Source organism: Cyclospora cayetanensis, unplaced genomic scaffold (genome assembly GCF_002999335.1).
Source record: "Cyclospora cayetanensis isolate NF1_C8 unplaced genomic scaffold, CcayRef3 CcayRef3_contig_136, whole genome shotgun sequence".
Lineage (NCBI taxonomy): Eukaryota > Apicomplexa > Conoidasida > Eucoccidiorida > Eimeriidae > Cyclospora > Cyclospora cayetanensis.
This window is the reverse complement of record NW_020312077.1, coordinates 1196-26511: the sequence shown is the minus strand read 5'-3', so window position 1 is coordinate 26511 and position 25316 is coordinate 1196. Positions and strand designations below refer to the sequence as shown.

Genomic DNA, 25316 nt, shown 5'->3' with positions numbered 1-25316 from the left:
TGTAGGCAGTGTTAGCGTCCGATCCGTAGAGGAGCAGGGTGTGGCTCAGTAAGCGCGAAAACGTGGGTGCAGATATTAGTCCCACTGCCTTCATACAGTTGAGTAGACTATGATTCTTTGTCAAAAAAGACTTGGCATGGGATCTATAGGACGGTTGTATAAAGTGATCTTCGTATTTCGGATGACCGCACACACGCAACTAGCAAACATTGGAGACTGTTGCTGGCCCACCGTGTGGAGGAGACTCAGAAGAGCACCAAAATTGATCAGGAATGGGCGATCACAAAATTGATTCATTGTGGGCTTGCATAGGCACTATGATAGCACAGAAGCAGCTGGTGTAGAGCAGGAGCGCCTGTAGGAAGAGCATTCGTAGTCTAGAAGGGCCTTTTGCTGAAAACTATGCCCCTAACACTAATTATAAGACAAGGTTCTTCAAGTCATACCTTGGGTTAGTACAAAGAGAAAATGAGACAAACACGGTTGGCTGGACATTTGGCAAGTCAAGCTGTCATTAGAGTAATTAAATGACTGCAACTTGGGGCAAGCGTTGATGCCCGACATTCAGCTCGCGAGAAATTTTACTCTGTAGAGCAAAGCAGTGCAGTTCCTCTAAGCTTCCAGTGGGAAGGATGCACATCGGAGCGCAGCTGCACGCGGAACACCAAGTACTTGTCTGTGCGAATTCGGTATTTATACACTGGACAGTCATATGGCTCGAACTGTCCATACTCCAAAATTTTGTTCCGCTTTTCTCTAGTCGTGATGGCAGTGGCGTGGACAACAGGCATTCTGTCTATCATGACCTTCGGCAATGACTCATCAAGCCTTGACTCATGCCAGTTCCATCTGGAGGCGCAGTGTTGTTACACATAGCATATGCAACTCGCTGGAATTACGCGCGAGATGGACTGTACAATGGCGAACAAAGGGGAGACTGCTAATTAGGAGACACAAGGCCAAGTCATGCATAGTGTTATTCGCGTACCTCGAGCCCTCGATATACAACCCATGGACATTGACGCCCTCCTCTGGAACATCTTTAAGTTTCTCGACGTCCACGCTGCGAGCTTCGGAGTGCAACACAACGTCATCAAGGGCCCACTGGTCCTTTTTGTGCTGCCTAGTGACCTGTATATATGCATCCACAACGAAATAACCTGTTTTCCCCTGCGCAACGCTTGTTGGTGTCCATCTGTTTCTCTTCTTTGGGATATGAAAGCTTGCTAAAATTAAAATATCTAGTAGCACTAGTGTGGCGGGACGGGTTACCTCCTGCATCATCCCAGTAAGGAAACCAGTAGGGTTGAAGAAGCCCGGCAACCAAAAAGACCTTGGGCGACCCTTTTCTAGCCAGCTTGACAGCTGTTCAGTTCTCAATCGCATTCCAGATATCCACTTTCCAAGGGCTGGCGACAGCCATGAAATCTCTGCACCACTGGGGTCTCGTGTCCATCTTCGTGGCACTCGTAGGTCAAATATTGCTGCTACATCATCCTGGGGGACACCCACCACACCTCTACGCTAGGGATTTTCTGTCGAGAAATCAGCGGCCGATCTCTAAGAGTAGTGTGTAACCGGTTACATAAGCTTTCAAAACACCGTCTCTAGCTTTAGAATGGAAAGCTTTGTGAGGATCGCGCTGTAGCTAGTTGCCGAGTGCACCTGCAAGTGCGGAGTCATTATCACGGTACCGTCAATCGCACTGATGATCATGTATAAATTACAGCGGACAATCGACAAAATTCGCTGCATTCTTTGCACCTCCTGAAAAAATAAACAATAAACTGACGCACACCGCGATCATATCCTAAGACTCACGGGTCCATGCACACCGGAAGTGGGAAACGCTCATTCGTGTGTTGCGACGTAGTCGCTCAGGGAGGCCCCAAATCCCTTTGTTCGTAAAACCGGTTGATATCTTTGGGCGAAATGAACGAGAATGGTTCCATGTGTTGTTCCACGTGCGCACTTGGAAGAGGAAGATGTTGAGTGGTGCGGCCAGGCCCTTTGCGTTCAGTGAAGGAGGTCCAGAGAGTTTGGACACCTGCTCTCTGTATACTCTCTCGTTGTAGTCGCTCGGTATTTTGTCTAATAACTCCAAGCATTTTTCTCGCACACTCTCTTCCCTAGACTTACCGTCTTCAACAGAGGATGACTTCGGTAATGTACCCTGAGGAAACCCATTTCCCACTCGTATGTAATAATCTAACACCCCGGATGTCAAGTTTGCTATCGTAATTAGATTCTACGCTTGCCAGCTACTATGTCTGTAGTAGAGTTAGGAAGCATTTGACACACCTGTAATGTCTCCAGCATGCAGCTGGACTCCTGCAACCGGAAGGTCAAGTCAGCATTTACATGGAGACCAAAAATGCTGGGCTGGTCGACGTATGGCAGTGTATTAACGTAGTCACGGAAGGCCGATATATCAGTGCCTTGCGGTACTTTGTACCTGAATTCGTGGGGGCTCGTAGGTGTATTGTTGAAGCAGAAACCTGGTTTGAACAGGTCATCCGTTAGCCATTTCCTGGTATAAGTGCTGAACATCTGATTGGATATGACAGCAACAATCAACGTTCTTCCAGATACAGTATGCTCATAGCTATTAAGGAACACATATTTCCTCTCCATTCAGCTCATGCAAGGTACCTCTAGCTTTAATAGTAAGAAATCGGCCTCCCGCGCTCAGTATTCGTTACCTCTCTATCCAAGTCGTCGGTAATACGGCCTCCATACTGTACCTCTCCGATCATATACGCAATTGCAGACCAAGAAACGGGCTGCCCAATCAAAATTGTAGATGCTAGATGCTTTTCTACTACAGAAAGAGATGCTTCCAAATCTGAATAATTGAATTCGTAGGGGATGCACCAACCTAGTGCACCAAACTTTCGCCTCTCTTGCACAACGCTATGCAGCATTGCAATAGCAAAGACAATGGTGCGCCATTTTTCGTGGTTCACTTTGTCTAGCGTTTCCTGAGTGATCACCGTTGTAAAGCTCCTAGCTAGACCTGCCTTGAGCCCAACGGGAGACTCGTTAGTAACTTTGATCGACATTTGCAGAAGGCCAATGGGAAACCTATTATGAGGCTCGCAAGTAATCCAGAGACGGAACTCCTGTACAGAAAGCAGCCTTCAGAGAACAATAACACTGGGGACGAACCTTGTCTAGTGTCACATTGAAGACTGCACATTTTGCCCAAATGCTCAACGGTAAGTGCCAAGACTGCAATACCGATTGAGGGTGAGCCTTTGGAGACAGGACTACTTGGACATGCATTTGGACATACCCTGTTGATATCTGTAACACGGATGAGGAGTTCTTCTATTTCGTGCATAAAGTTCAATCCCAGGTGACAGTTTTGCAGGACAACCCAGCTGCCTGAGAGGAAACCGGATTTTATCTTCTCCCTCGCAACAAGTTCCTGGCCTTCTCCCATTGATACTTTGTCAGTTGGAAACTTCCGCTTTTTTTTCGCAACTTCATCAATACTTGATGTGGGATCGGCTCCAGGGGACAACAAAAACATCACTGGTGTTCGGCAAGATGACTCGTTCCATATAGACTCTATTGAGTCTGTAACGGGTTCTGTGTATTTTGGTTCAAGAAGCTCATCAATGACGCGTGCAGAAGCGACCATGGTTCTGTCCGGTCTGATGCAGCGAACCTGCAGAAAAAAATTTAGCAATCACTCGCCTCTGCAGTTACTGAGGAAGATTCATGCTTTTTAAAGCTAGTTATGGTGTATAGTTTGCCTCAGGTGATTTGATAAGCTCTCACAAGGCAAAGCCTAATAATGTGCCCAAGGCATTTTCGACATTTGATCCTGTCTTCGTAGTCTGGGATTGGTAGATTTTCTGGTTCATTGTCTTCCATCCATTTTTTCCATGCAGCTTCGCTTTTTCCTAAGGAATCCGGAAGCTCACAGAATAGCTGAGTTTGGTCCCCGCCAAAGCTTGTTCTGGAAAGCTGCAATATGTTCAGCCATATCTTTGAGTCTTGCCCTAACCACTTATAAGGACAAGGACGTTCCACTTTCTCGTCAAGGCCTGCAAATTAGTAGCACCGAATGAACCCTCCAACCAAATACCCAAAAAGACACTCGTGCGTAATTTAGCGCACTGAAAGAAAGGTCTACCGCGGCTCTCTGGCCCTCAGCACGGGGCGCCAAACTGTAGGCAGAGCGGACTGGTCGTAGGGCTAGTACTTGGAATTTTGCCAGAAGAGAGATTTTTACCTGCCCCGCCGTTAAGGAGCAACGAAATATCTGAGCTTTTAAGGACTCCATCGATCTGCAGAATTTTCAGCATGATCATCATGACGAAAGTCTGTTTGTGTCGTTCGAAGAGTCCTCGGCAGACATAGCGGTAGACCTGTGCGCATATTCAAACATAACTGCTCGTTTTCCATCAAATTAGAAAAGTCTATGCACTTAAGTCTATCTAGAAGTTGAATTACGCGACAGTGTACGGCAAGGCAATGGGCCTTTATCCCTCATTTCTGCAGCGGCAGAAGCGTTAGCTTTGAATGAGCTTGACTGTAACGGCTAGCTGTCACCCAGTATGATATGAGCACCTGGTAAGTTAGGTATTCAATTATCTTTTCAACACGCTTTTGTGTTGGCTGGGTCTTCTCCGATCTCTGCACGGAGAGGTCGAATTGCTCGAGAAACTGTAGGAGGGAACTGTTGTACATCCAACAGATTGATGACGCCTCGACCATGCAGAAATAGAGAACCGAGCCTCTTGTTGCTACTGGTCGATATTGCTCACGTTTTTCGTTGATCTGAATGCGTGTGTGAAATAAGCATATAACGATCTTTACAGCGATAGAGTCGTTTAACATTATTATTAATCAAAATCAAGAGCTAATTGCCTCGTGACCGATGAACTGCTACAGGGTGTCGGTGGCGTAGGAGAAACTGAGACTATTCCCAATCGCCCAAAGGCAAGCTAAGATTATGAATTATCAGAAGTAGACACAATACCTCTGTTTTCTTTTCTTGTGCATCTTTTAGCTTTTTTTCAACTTCCTTTGCCTTAGCTTTTGTATTTGCAAGCACTTCAATGAGCTCTATGTCATCCAACAGATTTCCAGAAGAATGAGAAAGGCGGTCTAGTAGATGGCTGTCGAGTTCTTTCAGTGCTTTTGTGTTCGCGGTTACCGACTCAAGCAACTGATTGAGGCACTCCTCTAAGGAGCGTTGCTCCATGGAAAGCACACGACCAAGAAGCTGCTGCTCTAGACCTAAACGAAGCAGCATTTTTTAGGAATGACTTTTAATGGAGGGAGTAACAGAAGCCGTCGGCGAGCGACACTGCCAAGCGTCCAGTCCTAATAGAAGCTGTCGGATTTTGTACACACCTTCGTGCATGACAGTGAAGTCGATTACGGTACACTTGGCGTTGATCTCGGGGGAAAAGTGGGGATTCGCTAGCTTCGTGGTCATGTACAGTGCAAATGATGGGCTGCATTCCACCTGCTGGTCCATGAATAAAACGTAGAGTCTTTTACCCTTTTTTGTGAACTGCTTTTCTAGAATCGCATCCAGCGCTTCTGGCACGGTTTCTCCGAGGTTCTCAATCAATACCGGCAGGCCTTCCGATAGGCAAAACTCTACCTTGTCTTTGAATCTGATCCGGATAAAAAAACCAAAACATCCACACCGAAGTGCCTTCCCTCAAACCAAACTGGTACAAAGAGAAAGCTTGCACGAGTTATTTGCGTGCAGTCAAATGAAACGGGTGCACTCTTTCTTGACTGCCGTTGGAATTAGGGCTATGCAAAATCGGTGAAACGCTTCTTGGCCGTTTTGGAGGTGCGCGCGAAGCACATTTGGCCCAATTTTCGCTTACCTGGGGTCATTTTCCGTTGTAATGCATTGACGAGATCCTTTCATGCCATTCTCCTCCTTCTTCTTTATCCACTTCAGGGCCTGGCCTTGGGGATCTACAAGCAGCGGATACCTTCCGGACCGAGTGACTATGATGGCATTCTCCACTGATAATTCGTCTGCAGGGAGTCCCTGTAGGGTCCACTCGCCGCGAGTTGCCTCATCGGAAAGGATCTCGACTATATTAATCGAGTCAGAACACGGGATCTCGTTATTTTTGCAAATTTGCACCATAGTCCTGAGCATGCCAAGTCACACAACATGTGCCAACACAGTGCGAGACCGCTTTACCACCCATACCTTTTTTCAATGCATGCAGTTTCAACTGCATAACTCATTCTGTATCTAGAAATGTGGTTGAAACATAGGAAAACTGACTGTTTCCTTAGCAGCTCCCTGTACTCGGCGTTAAATGGTCCGCAGTAGGAAATAAAGCCAGCAGCTATGCAGATATCACCGATCAAGCGTTTTCTTCGTTCAGCAAACATGTTGGAGTCTTCCGTCCTTTCAGAAACGCACCACACGCATCACACATGCAGTTGAGTGACATTACTATACTGCATAACCTCGCATAGCTGACACACAGATGCCAACAACACACGCTACCAGCTCTGTACCAGCGAGCCTTTTCTCCTGCAAGCCCATTGATGAGCTTGTTTGCCTGTTCCATCCGCCGCTTTGTGGCTTGTGCCCTTTGTTCTAGCTCCTGCTTTGATGCAAGGGCCTCCTGGAATTGGCGATTAATTTCATCTAGCATGGCTTGGGCTTTCCTTAGCTCGTCTTCTGCTTCGCTTAGCTGACGCAAAGCGGTATGAACCCTGCATGAGGTGTTCATATAGTGCTAACGTTCTCCAATGACAGGATCTAATATGTGCATCTCGGAAAAGTAGTGTTGAAACCTAAATTAACTCGCAGATGTGCACATGGGCATGGACTTTGGCTGTTTTCCCCTTCAAGACTCTAAGCTTACCTGGCAGTTTGTACTGTTAAGTAGTCCATTTTGGGCTTGACGATTTTTGCTGCCTCATGGTACATCACCATGGCTCCAACCCATTTGCAGAGGCCTGTAAAATAAGGTGTAGGGAAAGGAAAGGTTACCACAGCAAAGCGGAACATTATACAGTGTATGCAGGCTTTTTGCTTGCTTGTTCGAGATTACAAGGTAAGCGCACAGGCAATAACTGTGGGGCCAGTCCAGGACTCCCTGTTTTGTCAAATCATGACATTTACTCCCTACCTTCAGCAGCGTTAGACGCCTTTTTAGCAACTGCCGGATTAAAGTGTTCGAGTTCGAGGTACGGCAACAACAGTTCGCATGTTTCGTCGTTGATGTTGTCCTTCTCTTTCTTCTCAACAACGTAGCGCATTACATATGCAGAATTAGTGGAATCATCCTCTCAGACTTTCACGAAGCTTCATGCTAGTCATCCGCGCATTTTACTAGTCGTATACACCCTCTACGTTCGCCGTTGTAACAGTACGGCAGCAACTTGGGTAAAAGGTGGGAGAGGATAGGAATAGGAACCAACCCTCGAGAAATCGAAGAGATTGGGGAGAAAATGAACGTCAGCCATCATGGCCTTTGCGCTTTCGTCAAACGAATCATGGATGAACTCGATTTGTCTCTTATTTATCACCTTCGACTCGGGTTTGACCTCTACGAGTCGATTTTGCAAAAGGATAAGGACGCCGTCGAAGACCAGGCGAATAATGTCCGAGGGCGTCTTCATAGTCTTCAGCTCAACTATATCTTTTGCTGTAATGGACTTGACAGCGTCTTCAGCCTCACGAAGGTAAGGCAAAGCAGCCTGCAGATCGTTGTTAGCGTCTTCTTGCTCCCGTTCAATTTCTTCTTTGTTTTTCAGGCATTCGTCGCGAAAGGCTGCCACCTAAGTACAGAGCCCACAGGAGATGCACAACCGGCAGGGATCAAACGTGACTTATTCCCCCTTCAGCAGTCCTAAAGATTTAGGCAATCTACAGTAATCTTTTCAGTCGTGGCATGGCGTCCGTATCTCAATGTTGCTGTGCACACCCCTTGACTCTTCTTCTCTGCTTTGGCCGACTCGCTTTGAACCTTAGCCAGCAGCTGGTTTGTCTGGAACTCTGACTCTTGCAGCTGTTTCTCTTCAGCCTTTAGCTGTGTCTTCATTTGCTTTATGTCCTGTGCGGCTTGGTTCAGCTTTTTCAAGCCAACGTTCACACTGCAACAGTCAGGCACACGGTATAGAATACAACTTGCCCTTCTCACAGGCTCTTAAAGATTGTCCTAGTTTGATTGGTTTTCCTCGTTAAGCGTTACCTGCGTTCGAGGTTGTTTACGTCGTCGAAGGTATCTTTGTATATAGTCTTGTAGGCGTTAATAAATGAAAGATATGACTTTGGTGTCACGTAGACATGGCGGCGCATGCGCCGGAAATACCCGTTGCATGCTGTGTTTACCTATGAGATCAGCCAGTGTTAGAAACAGAGATCTATAAAACCAGTTACACACACCGGCTTGATTCTTTCACCTATGTATATACACACTATTCGTATATCCATATCCGTACTATGGCAGTTTACTGCCGTCCATGCCTTCCATCAGGACAAGCTCCAGCGTTGCGGTGAGTCCAAATGCTGTCACAGTGCTCACATTGCTATGTATTCTTCCCATTATGTTGTAAAGCATAGTCTTCTTCTCTGGGCTTGCGTCAATCTCAAACGTATCCAAGAAACTCGATGACACTGCGACTAGGGCTGCTTCAGGCCATGGCAAAAACCAGTCAATGGTGGTGCAACTGAACAGCCCGGGAAACTTCTGTGCCCTTTCTGGAGAAAACAATTATCGGCAGAGCAATATGACTTCTAACAGCAGTGGCACGCTACAAATGATTGGCGTGATTCTATGCCTCGGTCGGTGCATTTGTATCAGAAGTGGAATCTGGTCCCTTCACTGTGTATCATACACCCCCAGAGGCGTGCTGCCAGTTGGATGTTTTAAGACCAACATCAGTCTTTCAAGCTGCATCTTCTGTGTACAAACATCCTTGACAATTTTACCTGAGAATTTGCTGCTTAAAGGAGAGAAACAGAGGACAATATGCAAATTTGCTCGGACACGATCGAGAAAGAAGTTATACATGTTCGTCATGGTTTCCTCCATATGGGGGCACTCTTTGACGAAGTCGGCCCTTCTATCCGCTACCATGACTGAGGTACACACACAGCAGAATGCTGCATGAAAAGTGTCGTGAAGGGCAGAAACTTCGAGAACTTACGTGAGTGCCCCTGCGATTTTCTAGTTGACGCAACAGCCTCCACGACGCGTACCATCCATTTCGTCCTTTGGAAAGAGACCCGATATTTCCCCAGTTGAGAGAAAACAATTGAAGTACTCCAGAAAACATTCATTCCTTATTTCTAAGTCCGTCAAGAGGAATGTTGTTGGCTGATTTTTCTGTCCGGTATTTACGTAGAGGTTTCGAAAATCGTCAAACAGAGCACTTTCATTATATGTTTTGGTAATGGCAATCTGGAACTGTGTATGACCTCCGATAAACGCTGCCAATCGCGTGAGAGACTGCTTGCCTGAGCCGCCGACGCCGACCAGCATTGCCGAGCCCCGTGGCATCTGTGACAACAGCCATTTGCACGAGTGCAAAACAATCCATTGCACCTACGTCAGTGGCCCCTTACCTTGTACTATTGACTCTGCTTTAGGTGTGGCATGCCTGAATAATTCTTGATATAATCATTAAGTGGGCCAAGGCGTCGTCAAACAGTACTAAGTTGGCCATCCTCGCCGGATTTTCTTCGTTGAAGCGCTGTAGGTACTCCATTACCCGAGTTCTGACCAGCTGCAAGCTTGGGACTGGCTCATAAAGCTTTTGCGCAGGCAGCAACTCTACAGATTCATCTTCACTCGGCTCCCCAAGGAAATCTGCAAACCTGCGAAATAGTTACCGTTCGAGGGACATTGACACTAAATTAGGTGACGAATAGGCATTTCTACTTCTACTTTGCAGTTAATATTTACGATGCGTTGGGTTGCGCAGAGAAGTTATGTGCTGCACTAGTGAAAAAATGTATTTTACAAGGGACACAGCCCCAATTTCGGCACGGTAAGGATACTTCTTCTGTGTACAAAGTACCACGGAGTGTCGGGAATGCGTTTCTGGAGCTCTACACCGAAATGTTTGATGCATGCATTATTAATTGCCTGTTGTACAATGGCCTTGTCACCCTTCCTACAGAGCTTGTCTGCCAGAACGCGTGTGCATTCGTGCTTCCACAGGCCGAGGAAAAGCTCATGAGTATTTACGCTATCGATTGGGCAGTTCAGTATCCCTTGGAACACGCGAGACAGATCGCGTAGGTTAAATATGTAGTGGAAGCGGCTAGGTGTGGGTAACAGGGACTTTTTAACTTCAAGCCACACATCAATCGTAGCTTGCGTCAATTTTGATGACACTTCGACGACCTGAGGCAAAAACCGACGGGTTACTCATGGGCCCGCAGCTGCATGCGAGAGTTCTTCAGCCTGATTATTGCACGGATATATGTACCGTGAAGCCAGAATAATATAGTCTCACCAGTGGAGTGGCGCCGTTCTTAAGTGTAATCCTGCTCCTCATCATGGCCCCATATATGTTGTCAACCGATGTCAAAGATGGGAGTATCATGTTCAGAGAAAAGAATTTAGATTTTAGCCTATTGGGAATATCGTTGCGCCCACCCCCAGGGTGGTTCATCGCTCCAATATACTTCAGGCCAATAACTGCTTTAAAGTCTCCCCTACGTATCCACAAGTAGTCGGTCAGTGCACGGTCACATCCACGAAAAGTATTAACGTGCTGGACCAAGTCGCCTTCGGAACACACTTCGCGGTGGCGCGCCACTATGCAGCAAGAAAACCTCACCTTTTATCCTTTTCCAAAAAGTAGAAACCCTTTTGCTCGATCAACTGGCGCAGTAACTCCAGTGTTACTTGATCACCCCATTCATTTACGAAGGGCATAGACATATCATCCAAGAAGAAGATCATGTCTTTTCCCCCCGGCGGACAATAGGTCTTTCCTGTTTTACGTTCGAGGCTTGATTCGATTGTCTGCTGGAAGCGCTCAGGGAGTGTCGCGGAAGATAAGTTGACTCTCCTCCATAACGTTTCGTTTGAATCCAGCTTTTGTAGGAACATGAGAACTGTAGATGTCTTGGCAGTACCCGGGCCTCCGAGAAGTAAAACCGATTGGAACGACGGAGGATTCGGTGAATGCGGCAATTTGGACACGTGGTCGATTATGTACTCAGCCCTATCAAGCACATCGCGCATAGAATTTCACTAAAAGTCCATGCATCTGCATCTGGGAAGCCGATGGATACTGCATATAACGCACTGCCACAATGTTAAAGTCACTTTTGCACCAACCTTTGCGAGTCTAGGGTCGGAATCAAAATGGAAGAGAAGGAGAAAGGCCCCTTAGGTGGAGTCCACTCAGGAGCCGCCCATTGGCGAAACTCCCTGGTCTTCTGATCGACAAAGTAATCAAAAATTGTAAGGCCTGCTTCTCCCTGGTAAGGAACCGAGACCTTCTCCTGTAGAAAGGTATTGAATTTCATCCTGTCCTCCGGCTCGAGCAGGGCTCCACAGGACCATGCGACAGCATACGCCATGATATTTTCATACTCTTGAGGCGTAAGCATTTCGGCACTTTCCTCATAGGGTAGCAGTATGCATGACAGCAAGTTCAGTAGCTGAACAGTTACCATTACTGGAGTTACTTGCATCACGGGACTGCATTCTCGAAGCGTAAACTCAAGGATTTGTGGCGCGTAAATATACCTGGTCACTCAATTAACACAGAGGCACTCTAATGCGTCAAAAAACGTAGGACGAAGTAAGGAGGCCTGTGATCTTCCCCTAGAGACTATTTCGTGAACGCAAGCTTTTGGACGCTTACTTCTCAAATAAATCGCTAAAGATTTTGCTTTTATAGGCTCGCTCAGGGCAATCAGAGGTCAGCCGCTGTAGCCAGCTGTCGATCAGAGGCTTCCATCCGAGGTCTGTTGCAGAGATAAATATGATGCCAGCTCTACTGACAGTAGCTGGCGAAGCATTGTTAAGGTTTTCTACTTCAAATACAATCCTGAGTCCAGCATTTCATACAGCACGCACTTGTAAGGTAGACAACCGGCTAATTGGCATTAACAGTCTACCTTGTAGAGAGTCAAATGAAAAATGACATTCTTTTGCCTGATCCAGTGTCGTCGTTTTGGTGCACTCCTGTCAGGTAAGTACCTTGTATTTTCAGTCATTGGAATACGGTCGCTGTTTGCAAGGGTCAAAATCCTGTTGTCATCCAGCACTGTATTAAGATTTTCAATCCAGATGGCGTCAACGGGGCCATCACAAGTTATCCAGGTGCTGAACTTGAGAGCGCGGTTGTTGTACCGCGACCACATCCAGGCAAAAATTCCTGGAGTCCACTCATCAGATATTGGATCTTTGACACCATACATCTGTTGGGCAGTAATTGCTTTTGGATTCATTGTTACAATACGTGTCGGCTGTCCAGTGGCTGTCAGTGCTGCTGCAAGGGCATTGAGGATCGTGGTCTTCCCAGAGCAAGAGCTTCCAACTAGCATAAAACCGTGACGGACGACGGAAGTCTAATAAAGGGCCAGCAGCGCGCATTGGTACTGAAATGACAAGCATTACGTTTTCGAGAGTGTCTTGGTGCTCCTTATTTATGGTCCTATGTAGGATAGTGCTATGGGGGTTTTACCTCATAAAGCTGCATGATTTTAATTAAAAACTCGTCAGTTCGAACCAGCATACGCATCTGGAGCTCCTGCATTACGGCGCTTTCTACTTCTTGGTAGGCCTTCTTGGGTGGGCTTGCTTGGCGAGGGAAGATATCGTTGAGAAGGGAAAGAAAGAGCGGCACGTCGTCCGCTACGAGTTTGGAGAGATTCATGTCGCGAAGGGTTCTGCACTCATTCATTCCGTAGGCATTTCCTAAAATCCGTTTTCACATGACGTGTTTGGTATGACCAACCAATTAGCCCTTGTTTGGAAATTTCACTTCTACCCCCACCTCATGAGAAGCATCTCTTCGTCGGCATCTGGTTCGCTGCGCTTCGTTGCACCTGCGGTTCTGAGAACGGACAGAATATTCCTTAGGCCAAAGTCATAGTGCCGCTGCTTGGAAAGTTGCTCCTCACAAAGACCGTATAACACTTTGAACTTTTTTGACAGGTTGTCGATATCCATATAGCCAACAGATGCCAACTTGACCTGAAAATGTCAATCACACTACCGGCTCGGTGAAGGCAACGATTTAATATTGCGAGCTCTCTGGATCTTTATGGCTGAAATATATGCTCTCTTTGTGTGCTCCCGAAGTGCTTATCGGGCTAAGAAACATGTCGCTAGGAGCTTGGTCTCTCTGCAGCTGCATTGCTGCCTTTAAACTTTGAAAGGATGAAGACCAACAGCACAATATTACCCCTGATGCGCAGAACATTGGACTACGGGATTCCTACGCCGGACTGGGCGATCTGACCGTGATGCAAGCGGTTGACCCAAACCTATAACTCACAGGTGGTGGAAATGCCGATGTTCATAACGGTCCAGCTTACCTTTATAATAATCTGTCGGTCGGGTACCATCATGGACACGCTTCTAAACAAGACCTTTAGGTTTTCTGGCAGCTCCTGCCTCCCAGCATACCCTGGGTTCATAGTAATAAAGTATGCGGTGGTAGGAACGAGCTTGATAGGTGCAGATTCGCCAGGAAAGAGAAACGCCTTTAGTGCTTGCTTTTTTGCCAAAGTTATGGACTCTATCTGCAGGCACATGGATACCTAATTTCTGAGCAACTTCGCTCCAATATGAGGCAATTTCATGTTCACACCTTGGCACGCTCACGGAACAAGTTAGAGCACAGGGCTGTGGACTTAATCTTTGCCTGACCCTTGATTTAGCAGGCACGCTACCAGTAGCCTCTACGTTTATGGTGATACTACATTTACGGCTATGTATGTGCAGGCTAACTTGCATGGCGACGACGGACAAGACCTCCAGGTCAATACGATTAAATTCATCAAAACATCCCCATAAGCCGCTCTGGCAAAGACCTTTGAAGATCTTAGCCATATCGCTGAAACGATGCTGGTCCGAGCAATTAGTAACCACCACAAAAACTCCGAGAGTCCGTCCCATATCCTTCACCGTTTCCGTCTTCCCAGTTCCAGCAGGACCCGCAGGCGCTCCTCCGTAAAACATGCCAAGCGCTTGCGAGCATGTTAGATAACACCTGAAAGACGGTAATATTATCACCCGAGCAGGGTCACTTAAATTGGGGGTGTAGCCATTGAAAATTCACCTGCTGGGCCAGTTTCATCTTGCCTGATAAGGGAAGAGCAACAGGGGCATCCCTGCGAATCAGTAGACTTGCCTGTCCGTCAATGGAGTAATTGCCAAACGCTCCTTAACACCCAAATATTCATGGCAATAGGAAAACTCGACGTCAGCAATTGAGATAAGCGTGTTTTCGGTGTCGGCGTTCCAGTATAAGCGGGTCTGTTTGAGCCATTCAAAATCGCTGGCATCCTTAATCCGGTGCTCCTTCACTTTCTTCCAAATATCTGTAAAAACATCACGCTGGATATCGACAGCAGGCCCGCAACAGCCTAGCGTTTCACGATGTAGGCCTGGAAGGTATTTTCCTTCAATCAGTATGCCGCGTGCGTAAGTCATTCATGCTCACACTATTCATCCAAAGCATGTGCCTGTCAATGTTGGAATGATTCAAATCCATTTTATTGCTTGCTAAGAGAAATGGATGGGACTGTGCTGTGTTAAGTTACCTGGTGTACGTGAACAGTGACAAGCGTTTCGTATTTTGTGCGCTGAAGACTGGTTTCCAGGTCGGAGAGACAACACTGTACAAGGTCTGCCATCATTGTGGCAAACTTTTTGTTTGTTTGGGCCATTACAGCTCTATCGCGTTCCCTAGACATCTTGTCAAGGGCGTCCTGGCAGTCAGCCGTCCAGAGCATCTGAATTCCGAGAAGCGAGACCTAAATCCAGTACCCAGCGTGCAAAGTATTTTTAGAAACACAGACGTAAAGCGGCCGCATTACAGCTATTCTCTAGCAAAGTGCCAGACACGTCCTTCCTGAGGACTGAAATATGCTTCTATTTCGTTGCACACAACCAGGGTCTCAGACACACTTGGGCAATATACTTGTCGCAGAATTCCCTTAGTGTCAGCTGACTGTATATAGAACCCGATTCATGCGCTGCATAGCTGCACTCCCTCTTAATTGATTTCTGCATTTGGGTCTCTAGAAAGCGTAGCCAGTCCTCTATATTCCCTTCTACTTTAACTGGGGCAGCTAGTGGGACCACTTCCTGAGCTGATCCGGACACAGCTTGAATTGCTGTAATTTTCTTTCTGTCTGCCTTGTCAAAGTCGACCTGCAGAAAGGAGTGTTGGCAAAAGTAGTGTACCATCCACTCGAAGCCCTTGTGGTCCAGCCTACTGCATGAAGCTAGAACAGTTGCCATGAATACGCCGCTATCGAAGTTCATACCCTGGATATTGCGTCAAACAGTTTTTCGAAGTCGTCTTGAACTGCTTCTGCATCGGATCCCTGAGAAAGGATTTTTAGTAGCACTGGATTAGAGACAAAATAGAATCGCGGGAACTTGTTGCGCTTTCCTTCAAGGTAAGACTCCAGTGATTTCTGGCAGCTCTCTAGCCCAGAAAATAGCGTAGGGAGGAGCTGCTTCAAAAGTTCATTTTGACAGCATTCGACAACAACAAGCGTCTCTGATGCTCTTGCCATAATTCTAGCCTGAAATGCATCCACGTAGAAACCTTAGGATTGCTTGATTCGCCGATGCGACTGCACCGTCGGATGGCTCACATGTATTTTGAGGCCCTGCTAAATCAGGAGGCTGCGCAGGTAGCGTACAGCCTGTGATGACCTTACCCAATCTTTGTCGATTGCATGAAACCTTTTTGCTTCCCCGGGCATCTGCTTGGCGATATCACCGCCGGTGAACACTGGTTCTAGGGAGGTCCACAAGACCTGAACCTTCGTCCAGCTTTCGAGAGTGTCTGCACGCGAGGAGCAACATTATGAGACAGTGACGCATATGGCTGAAGGATTATGGTAAACGTTGGAATGGTGCATGCACGTCCTAGTAAAATGATTTAGCGGGGGTCAAGGCTTACCTGCGACATCGGAGAGGGTGCTGAGCATGTTCACCACTCTTTCCTTAAACGGTAGGACATGCCGCATCGCATTCATTGTATTTAGAGACATCTGTGATTCCTCGAGCTGCTCTTGTATTTCCGATACTCGGCCTCCTTGCAGAATGCAGCTGTAGTCACTGTAAATAATACGCGCACGTGGGTATGTGGAATACACGTATTTGTGTACTGTAAAAAAAAAGACGAGCTCATGGCATCGTTTCTCGCTCTCGTCCATCGTGTTTTCAGCAATAAAGCAAAGGTATCCTCACAATGTGCCAAAATAAATCACTGGTGCGCGACCTACCGACTTTTCCACTTGCCAAATTCAAGCATGCAAGTCCTCCACAAGTTTTCTATTTCAGTTAATTTCCCCTCTATCACCAGTTGCTTGTCGGCCGACTCGCAAATATCGAATATATCATCCTACAAACAAATATCAAGGTATTAAAAGCCAACGCATCGACTGAAATATGGAACATAAGGAACTTCAATGGAGGTTGAGATACGGAAGCGGCAGGAACACGCACTTTGTACTGAAGCAGGTCTGCCTCAATGAGGGTTTGCAGGCGTGTCATTTCATTTTCAACTCCAAGGACCTTCCCAGTAACTTCTTCCACTTGCTTCCAGTGACGCTGTACGATGGAAGGCTTGCTTAGCTCTTTTAGGAGTGGTAAGACCTGAATAGACAAGCACTGCACTCTCAGTTGTTTGACTGGTAGAAGCACTTTTGTGGGGGCACAAACACTGAGTGGCCTGCGATCAGTTACCTCAGTAAAGTCATCGATTTCCTTTTTAAGTTCAGAAAATGCATCGGATGCCTTCAATTGCTTCGGCAGCCTCTTGCACGCGTCTGAAAAGTATTGAATCCTTTCGGACATTAATGGGATTTGAGGAGGAGCCTCGGTCCATAATATATCCTTCCAGTCTTTAATAGTATCAATGACCTGGAGGGCAGTTCCAACACATGAGCATCTTTACTCCTGACATTTATGGGTCAAAATAATTTTCTAGCACCGTGATCGCACTTTGAGGAGTCGTGCTGAAAGTTATGCTGGGCCTGGTCACCTGGACATAAATATCGTATAATGCAGTCAAGTTCGTCAATTCCTTTTTTGTTTGCTCGAGTTCTGGGTATGTCTGGTGAGGAAAGCCAAAAAGTTCTTCCCCTGCGTGATAGATTTCCTGTTTCCGGGCTCGAACGTCATATTCTGATTTGAATCTCTTAACTCGTTCTACGGCATCCCTAGAAGTTAAACATTTCAGCAGTTGTGTTCCATAGCATGCATAGAAAGAACCCGGGTGTGCGAGACCCACACGACTGGACATGCATACGATACTCGAAGTATGAAACTTGGATAGGGTCACTCACCTAGGCCTTATTCCCGGCAACGCAGGTCCATTTTTGACAAAATCTTCCCGGAACTGTCTAGCATCCGCCTTCAATGTATTGATATTAAGAATGAGTTCCCGCTTGTATGTTGCCTGCATCATCTGTAGACGTGCTTGTGCTTGCTGAGCCTCAGCAAGCAACTTCGCCCATGATGAACGCAGCAGTAGTCTTTGATCTTGTTCGTCTTTGTCGATGAGAGTTACACTACTAGGCAGATATCGATCTATCATGTTGTACATCGTGAACACAGGCTCAAACTGTATTTCAATGTCTGATACAATGATGCACAGCAGACTCTTGGGACAGAGCACTAAAAAAACTGCTGCGAAGATGAGTTCACAGTATGCGATTTCCTCAACCAGTAGCTGAGGACATTTGGTGCATAGTTGTGCCTACCTGACTCCTGCTGCGCGATGGATGTGACTATATCCATGACGTGCCTCAAAGCATCAATGTCAGAGACAGGCCGATGAAGCCCTTTCGACTTTTGTCTGATTTGCTCTGTGAGACCCTCCAACTGTTCTTTAGCCGTACTGTGTAATTTGCGAAGGTAGTAGATATTCCATGAACGAGCTAATTCTATCAGCTGAAAGGCAATCATAAAGTTCATCGCAATATGCAAGACTGATTTGAAACTACTTATAGCTATAATTTGCAGCTATTGCTGACCTGGCCACAGTACACCGGATGCAAAGCACACGAAATTCCCCATGACAAGCTGCTGTGGTCCAAGCCAAACTTAGCCATTGCCAAATTTGTCATTTTTGACATGGATCTGCAACTGTAAAGGCTTTCACCTGAGGATAGAGCGCTGAGGTGTTTATTTGAAGCATTCCAATAGGTCTAGTGGACTCCATTGACTGTAATTCTGCTTCGACATCCTGGAAAGTCTTTAGCTTTTTCTCGAAGTCTTCCATTGATGGGTTTCGCTGAGCGAATGCCTTGTAATTTTCCTTGCAGGGTTCTACCCAAAGCCACTTAAAGACCTAGGAGAAGGCACACATATGCAGGGCACAACGAGTGCATTTGCTTGCACTTTCTTGAAGTATCAAAAAGTTTACGAAATAAACCGGTTGACTGTTCGCCAATTCTTGTCCATCAAGTAAACTTACGTCAAATTTGACAAGGTATTTGTCCACTTCATCTTTTATATTTTGAATAGAACCTAAAAATCCCAATAAGACTTTTTGTATGCACCTCTCTTCTGTAAGCCGGTCACCAAAGCTAGTTGAGAGTAGTGCAGGTGCCATGTTTCCTGCATGTTGTGCGTCCTTGGTTTCCCACTGCTGAACGCATTTTGAACAGTTCAAGATAGCAACAGCTGAACAGTTTATTGCTTCGTGAAACTCCTCAATGGACGGGTGCAGGCGCACTCCCGTACCATCCAGCTGCAAGTCAACTTCGAAAACACAGTGAACAGGACAGTCCAAATTCCCTAAGCCTGAAAAGCAAGCAATACACGCAGACGTCTACTCGATTAAGTGTGTCAGCACCACCGGAAAGCCTCATCTTCAGAGGGCTTTTGACATTCTTCAATTCTCTTGGGTTTAGGCCTCAGGATTCGGGGGTAAAAGTTTTATTTCCGAGTCATCATGGCTCGTGTAGATCGATTAGTTATGCTATATTCACCAACTCCACGCAGTCATGCAATTGTATGTGGGTAGCAGTAAAACGATTGCCTCAGGCTTAATCGCTCAGCCCTAGCACGTTACCTTCGGGAGAGACATATATCTGACGCCTCAAGAAGTCTAGTGACCTCCTAGTGGCGACTAGGAGGGCATTATAGAGGCTCCACTCATACTGAGCGGTAACTTTTGTTGCTTCGTCTGGATTGAGTGCCTGCAAGGCGGATAGTAGGCCAAACTTTCCAATATTGAGTCAAGACTAGAATGCACCTCTGTACCCCCGCCTCAACAAAATTCGGCTTGCCGGCACTACAGGTGCCCAATAGCCAAAGTCAAAACTCATTTGCATGCTTACGCGGATGCCGTCGTCAATAGGCTGTTTTTCAATAGCCTCAAGAAGATCTTTTACGGCGTTCTCGATTTCCAGCGAGCGCGCATTCAGGAGCCCTGCCGACTTATACACGTGATGCTCTTGCATCTCGACAAAGCGACTTAGGGATATGACTTCTCCAGGAGCCGGCAGGTCGACAAGGACTATTTCGGATAGAGACTGCATGCCCATATATGTGCTGAGGCACCTAGGATTTCTATTTGTTATATTGCGGACTTCAGGCCAGCCACCAGGGAAAGCAGGAACTCACTTTTATGTTGCTTTCGATTCTGTTTTCTACAATGTCGTTGAGTGTCACAACCAGCAGCTCTAGTATTTCCAAATTGTTACTCGCAGATTGCAAAAAGCTCTCAATGTTGAGGGAGGCCCAGGTTATGCTTGTAATTCCAGGACTCAGACGATTTTCGAAGGTTTCTAGATGCCGCTGCAGAAGGCTCGCTGTTACAGGTCGGATTGTAGCTGCCACCCTTTGGTACTCCTGGAATGCACCATATATCCCATCTGGCATAACCATTATAGGCTTTCAATTACTTGTATGTATCTTGGGTCCAGTGCACTCACATTAACTGGGAAGAAGAACTGACTCAAAAGGCCTTTTCGCTTGGTCAAGGTCAATGTGAGCAAGCAGTTCTGTAACCATCACAACTAATCTAATCCGGAAGCCAGGTGAAGCATCTCAGGGTATGAGCAACATGGCATAGGGGAGCTATCACACTTGAAGGATGAATTTGAGTTCGTCGTGGCACCGCTTCAGCTTTTTTTCTCTCAAGAAAACAACGCGGCCGCTGTCGGGTACTTCCATATCCATTCGATCAAAGACTTTAGCCTCCCGGATCAGTCGTGCAATATCTGGATCAAAACAAACCAACAGTTTTCCAGTGCTAGGATCCCGCGCAAGCAGACTACAATTCATTGCCTGAGCTGTAGTTTGAACAGAATCCATCCATGCTTGATGCCATCGCAGCTCGTATTCAACGAGGGCTTCAGCCACCTAAAGGCAGCAGCGAGTCGCCAAAAGATCCACATTAGCTCTTTTGGTGAAGAGTTTCATACAATACAGCGAGACCTAACTATGTGCTCCATCGACACCATTTGACGTTAACACGTTAGGGATGTTGGTCACACCCTGATATCCTGCTTAACACAAAGGGATGATTAGGCATGTAATACAAGCAGTTTGCGTGCTCACTCTATTGTACAACTTGATCGCACGCTTGCCCTCCTTTGTCTTAATGGCGGACGGATGCCCCTGCAGCTTTTTCATTGGGTCCTAAAAAGGGAATAGGGCACCAATATACAAAACGGACAGCAGATGCGTATTCTGTCGCTCGATGCACTCGTACGGAAGAATCGACATGTTACAAAAGGAATCAAAATGCGGCGCGTATCTTATGTTGGATTTATATGAGTAACAACGCCACCTCTATCTTTTTAAGGAGATCGCGAGCCCAGATGATGTTGGTAGGGATTGGTGGCATGTCTTTGCTCGTTGGAGGGATGGTCCTGCGTCGCTCGTATTCCTCTTGGATCTATGAAAAACAGGAATTAGTGAGTCCTTCTTTCACTGGGGCACTGGTGCATTTTAAAGTGAGTGAGCTATGTAAAGGTTGGCTATGTCCATACCTGGGTCAGCTCAATGCTGTAGCGGTGTACAATCAGGTTTATTTTCCCACTTAGCTCCGCTTTGAGGCTTTCATTGGTCACTATTTCTTGAAATTTTTGAAGTAGTGCTAATGAATCGTCAATAGACAAGCTTGTCTCAAAGATCTGCAAGTTGGAAAAGCCGAACTGCCTTCCCATACATAGTCAGTGATACACACGCAGCACACTCTCACTTCAAATAAGCACTGCCTTGGGCTAGAAGCTACTTCTACCTGGTTGATATGTGGACCCAAGGAGCTCTCCAGATCCGAAACACGGACAGAAAACTCGATAAAATCTCGGTCAAAGCGATTGTTGTAGCAATCCAAAAGGTCATGCCGTTTTGCCTTGAAGTCGTTGAAAATTGACTGAATGCGCAGCCAGAGAAAGTGACCAAGGGAAGGGAGCACTTCATAGCAGGTGAGCAGATTGGCAGCAGCACTGCCAGCAATCCCTCTACTTTCGGTAAAAGGCACGCCTATCCAGAAGTACTCATGGATACCCACCTTGAACCGCTCAACATATGATTCCATTCCTTCAAAGCGCTGGTCGGAAATGCTTTTAAACTGCTGGGTGGTCGAATACTGTCGTTTAATATCAAAAGAAAGAACCACAACATGAAAGTAAAGCGATTAGTGCAATGTTTGTAGTTTCCTTGTTGATCTCTGTCAGCATTTGTTAAACATCTAAGGCTATTATTTACTCTAAAACCTGAGGTACACCAACCATTGTAATGAGCTTCTGAACTCGTCTACAGAATAGATCCATCCTGCCAAATATATCCTGCTCTGAGACATCAAGCTGTTTCCCAGTTGAAATGCTGACAAGTCTTTCCTTAGTTAGCCGATAGTGATAATGGTATGCATCATTTAAATTTAAACAGTATTGAAGCATAGGGATGATGGTTTGAGGCTCTCGATCCCACAAAGCTTCATGGTGCTCGCCATTCAAGAGCCACGCCCGGCAATTGGCGACCATCTGCAGGTAGATCGAGCACTATCTTTGGCTAATTTACTTTTTCTGAGGCTACCAGCGGCAGCAAAGGGCTACCATCTACCCGACGGGCACATGGGGACTACTGGTTCCGCCGAAGCAGGGTCTTGCCTGTTTTGTTATCTTGGTAAAAAAGGCAGCCATTCGTTCACTCGTATTGTAGTATCGCGATATTGAGTATATCATAGCGATTGCGTTCATTAAGGCGTTGAGACTCTCAAAAACGTTTGACGGGGCTCCTGAAGGCAGCAAGTGACGAAATCAGTACGACGACTTTGATTTTGGCATGCGTAGGCATAAGCAAGCACTTTGTGTCTAGCCAGCCAAGCTACACTTCGGCAAATTTTTGCTATTAGATATATGTAGCATGGGGCCACCTTTTCTATCTGTCTGTTTGTATATTTTATTTATTGTAGGTGATTGCCTGCTCGATGCAATGAGACGAACTGTTGTCTGCGTGTGTTCAACATCTTGTGTAGAGCTAGCTGTGGGTGCGTGGAGTGCTTAGAGGGTGCATCTACGCGCACACTAGCTGCCACATTCCCCTTGCATCGGAACTCTGAGGAGCGCAGGCAGGGAAGGGTAAAAGCTCGCTCGGAGAAACCGTAACAGTGTTCTATTCTTTGTACTAAGTCTGCAGTGAGTGTCTCCCTACGGAGACCTTAGATGGAGCAGTGCCGGTACTTCGGGCAGATATACATTTGTGAGCCAGATTAAAAGCACTTAAGAGCAGCCGGGGAATCGATACCAGAGTAAAGGGGGTCAATAAAGCGCTCCAACGTTGTCAAATACTTTACGTTGTCCCTGGCCTCGTTGAATGCCTCAGTAATCGCAATGTCAAGCTGTTTGCACCTTCTAAGCGTATGGAAGACTGCCTGCCGAGACTTCGGAGATACGCTGGGGCTTAGCTGCCATCACAAGCAACTTTACGCAGATGTAAAGCTCTTTGTGGAGCGCCAGCTCATAGATTATACCGGTTTTCGGTGGCAGATAGAATGCATACACATCCTTGCGCCGGCCGGAGCCCGCAGTGGGGGAAACTAAAAACAACTAGAGAAATATGTGACACTGATAGAGCTCGAACTCACTTTCGTGACGGCCTGTAAAACCTGGAATACTGTGTGACAAGTGTCGCTCTTCAGCTGGTGAATTATTGAACTAAGCCTCCTCATTTTAGTCCTCCAGCTTTCAATCTAAGTACAATCCAGCACACTGTTCACTGTTTCACAGCGCATCTTCTGATGCATGAGGTAAAATGTGTGTCTTTGTCTGTGCAGCTCCCTAATGCTTTAGAGGCCCCCCACAGATAGCCGTGCCAAAACCGCTAAATACGGGTACTCCATGTAATGTCCTTGCCTCGCTACGAGGGCCCCCGTCGGTTTGTGTTGCTCCAGCATCCGAGGAAGCCTCCAAGTACTTTTCGATCTGTCTGCACCATTCATCCAGAAGCTCCTCAAAGTGAGACACGATGTCAGGATTCCGGCAAGCACGGAGATAGTCCATTCTGATTTCAATTAGGGAGAACCTGTGGCAGGGAGGACACCATATTTGGAGCCGTCTCTTAGCGTCTCTATTTTCTAGCAGCTCACTGTTCCCCCGGACCCAGGAGTAGGGTAAAGTCAATGAGATGAGCTAATCAGGAGAGAGGTGTAGTTGTGATGCCCACTATGTGCAAGCGACCACATATCCTGGATACCTTGGATCGGGCTTTCTGAGCTGAATGCCATCTGTGAAGGAATCGATTGCTTCGCCCAGCTCTTTGCAGAAGTTGCTGGTAAATCTGATAAGGTCGTTTCGCTGATTGTGGCTACATTTCTTCCTGAGGCATGGGCATACGGAGGGAGCACTACTTTGCTCACTGCGATGCCGATGAAGAACAAAACAAGTGAATGTGCTGCTTTGATACAGCATCAGATGCTTCGGAAAACCTTCTTAATGGGTGAGAAAAAGGTCAGCAAAGCATAAGATTTCCTGCCCTTTGGTGGGCACTCTGCTAGTAAGAATCTTCTGAGCCAAGCTCCAGAGTACGTTGCAGACCTAAAGACGCTTAGATGCAGTTCCGGTGGGCACACCAGTCTGAATTGTCGAAGTATTCTACGGCAGGCAGAAAAAAGCTGCGTAGCGTGCTATGTAGACTCTGAAGCGGCAATTGTGGGAACTGGCCAAAAACCAGGTCCGCGTCGCCGGCTATGTTCAGATTCACAGGCTTCCGAAAGGCAATCGTCCTAATAAAGTAGACAAACCCGCAATCCGGATCCATTGATATTCCTTCTGTAGCACAATGCAGACAAGCTATCTTAGGAGTAAATGGCAAGTGCAGGTCTACAAGGCGCATTTGGCACGATAGCATCCCCACAAACGCAAGATTAAACACAGCTGCTGAGCCCATCTGAGTAAGCCCCGTAGCCAAAAGTCGCAGTCCTTGTCCGATATTCCAGTTTTTTTCATCTGGTCAGCTTTAAGCTTTGTGCTATAGCATAATACATTAGCGTCGGAGGACCAAATTTCCCCTCATACCAGGCGAACCTGAGCAGGAAAGCTTGTCGATAATGGGCCCTGGGTGCGTGGAAGGCTCATTGCCGCCTTCATAGAAAAAGAGTAAGTGCTGAGATGATGATAAGCCTTTAAGGAACGGGTCGATTTTCGATGCAAATCGGTTTCTGAATAGGGTCTGAATGGCGGATTCGTAGGGAGCCAGTTGAAAGGCCGTAACAACTTGCGACACCATCCAGCGTTCCCGAGGGGTAATTGATGCCATTTCTAAAAGGATTAAGCCTTGGGGGTCTGGTATGGCTGTGAGGAAACCTTCAGCAAATTAGAGTAAGCAGTCACGTCTTTGAGTAAAGCTCTAGAGCGCTCCGTCCTGGTCTTCGCCCCTCCTTGCTGCTCTGTACAAAATTAATGAGGTATCCCTGTGTTGCCTACCTTCGGCAGGAAAATTTCAGGCAGTAAACCAATATTAGCTCTAGGCTCGTATTGGGGGCAGGCACCGAGCCATACTTCATAAAAATGGTTGGGTCACTTTTGCCACCAAGGCGTTTTTCTGGCAGAAGGTGAAATAGTCCAGCAATCTACTTTCGTAGCCTTAATTAGAAATATGGATTTTGTATTTGGAATCAAATAGGATGAT

General features: G+C 46.6%; 1 protein-coding gene across 1 annotated transcript; it reads right to left on the bottom strand.

Moving 5' to 3' along the window:
• Nucleotides 1-581: 581 nt before the first annotated feature.
• On the bottom strand, nucleotides 582-24944 carry LOC34619401 (dynein gamma chain, flagellar outer arm). The gene is given in 66 exon segments (XM_026336581.1): nucleotides 582-849; nucleotides 989-1132; nucleotides 1454-1519; nucleotides 1664-1767; nucleotides 1973-2173; nucleotides 2302-2550; nucleotides 2703-3122; nucleotides 3314-3673; nucleotides 3787-4010; nucleotides 4244-4379; nucleotides 4582-4791; nucleotides 4994-5253; nucleotides 5371-5639; nucleotides 5862-6137; nucleotides 6191-6199; nucleotides 6366-6403; nucleotides 6501-6717; nucleotides 6870-6963; nucleotides 7137-7245; nucleotides 7429-7788; nucleotides 7935-8103; nucleotides 8202-8341; nucleotides 8535-8710; nucleotides 8942-9091; nucleotides 9212-9512; nucleotides 9613-9829; nucleotides 10033-10361; nucleotides 10474-10675; nucleotides 10801-11190; nucleotides 11307-11720; nucleotides 11839-12024; nucleotides 12177-12547; nucleotides 12664-12868; nucleotides 12976-13175; nucleotides 13520-13726; nucleotides 13935-14196; nucleotides 14338-14543; nucleotides 14750-14941; nucleotides 15117-15362; nucleotides 15479-15742; nucleotides 15881-16008; nucleotides 16126-16283; nucleotides 16451-16569; nucleotides 16674-16823; nucleotides 16914-17090; nucleotides 17212-17389; nucleotides 17516-17807; nucleotides 17933-18122; nucleotides 18334-18522; nucleotides 18649-18977; nucleotides 19249-19362; nucleotides 19501-19711; nucleotides 19803-20030; nucleotides 20268-20543; nucleotides 20742-20822; nucleotides 20974-21081; nucleotides 21176-21319; nucleotides 21427-21561; nucleotides 21700-21762; nucleotides 21920-22171; nucleotides 22298-22425; nucleotides 22935-23094; nucleotides 23543-23711; nucleotides 23883-24005; nucleotides 24259-24565; nucleotides 24704-24944. Coding segments are annotated over 66 exon segments (13491 nt in total).
• Between the last annotated feature and the right edge of the window lie 372 nt (nucleotides 24945-25316).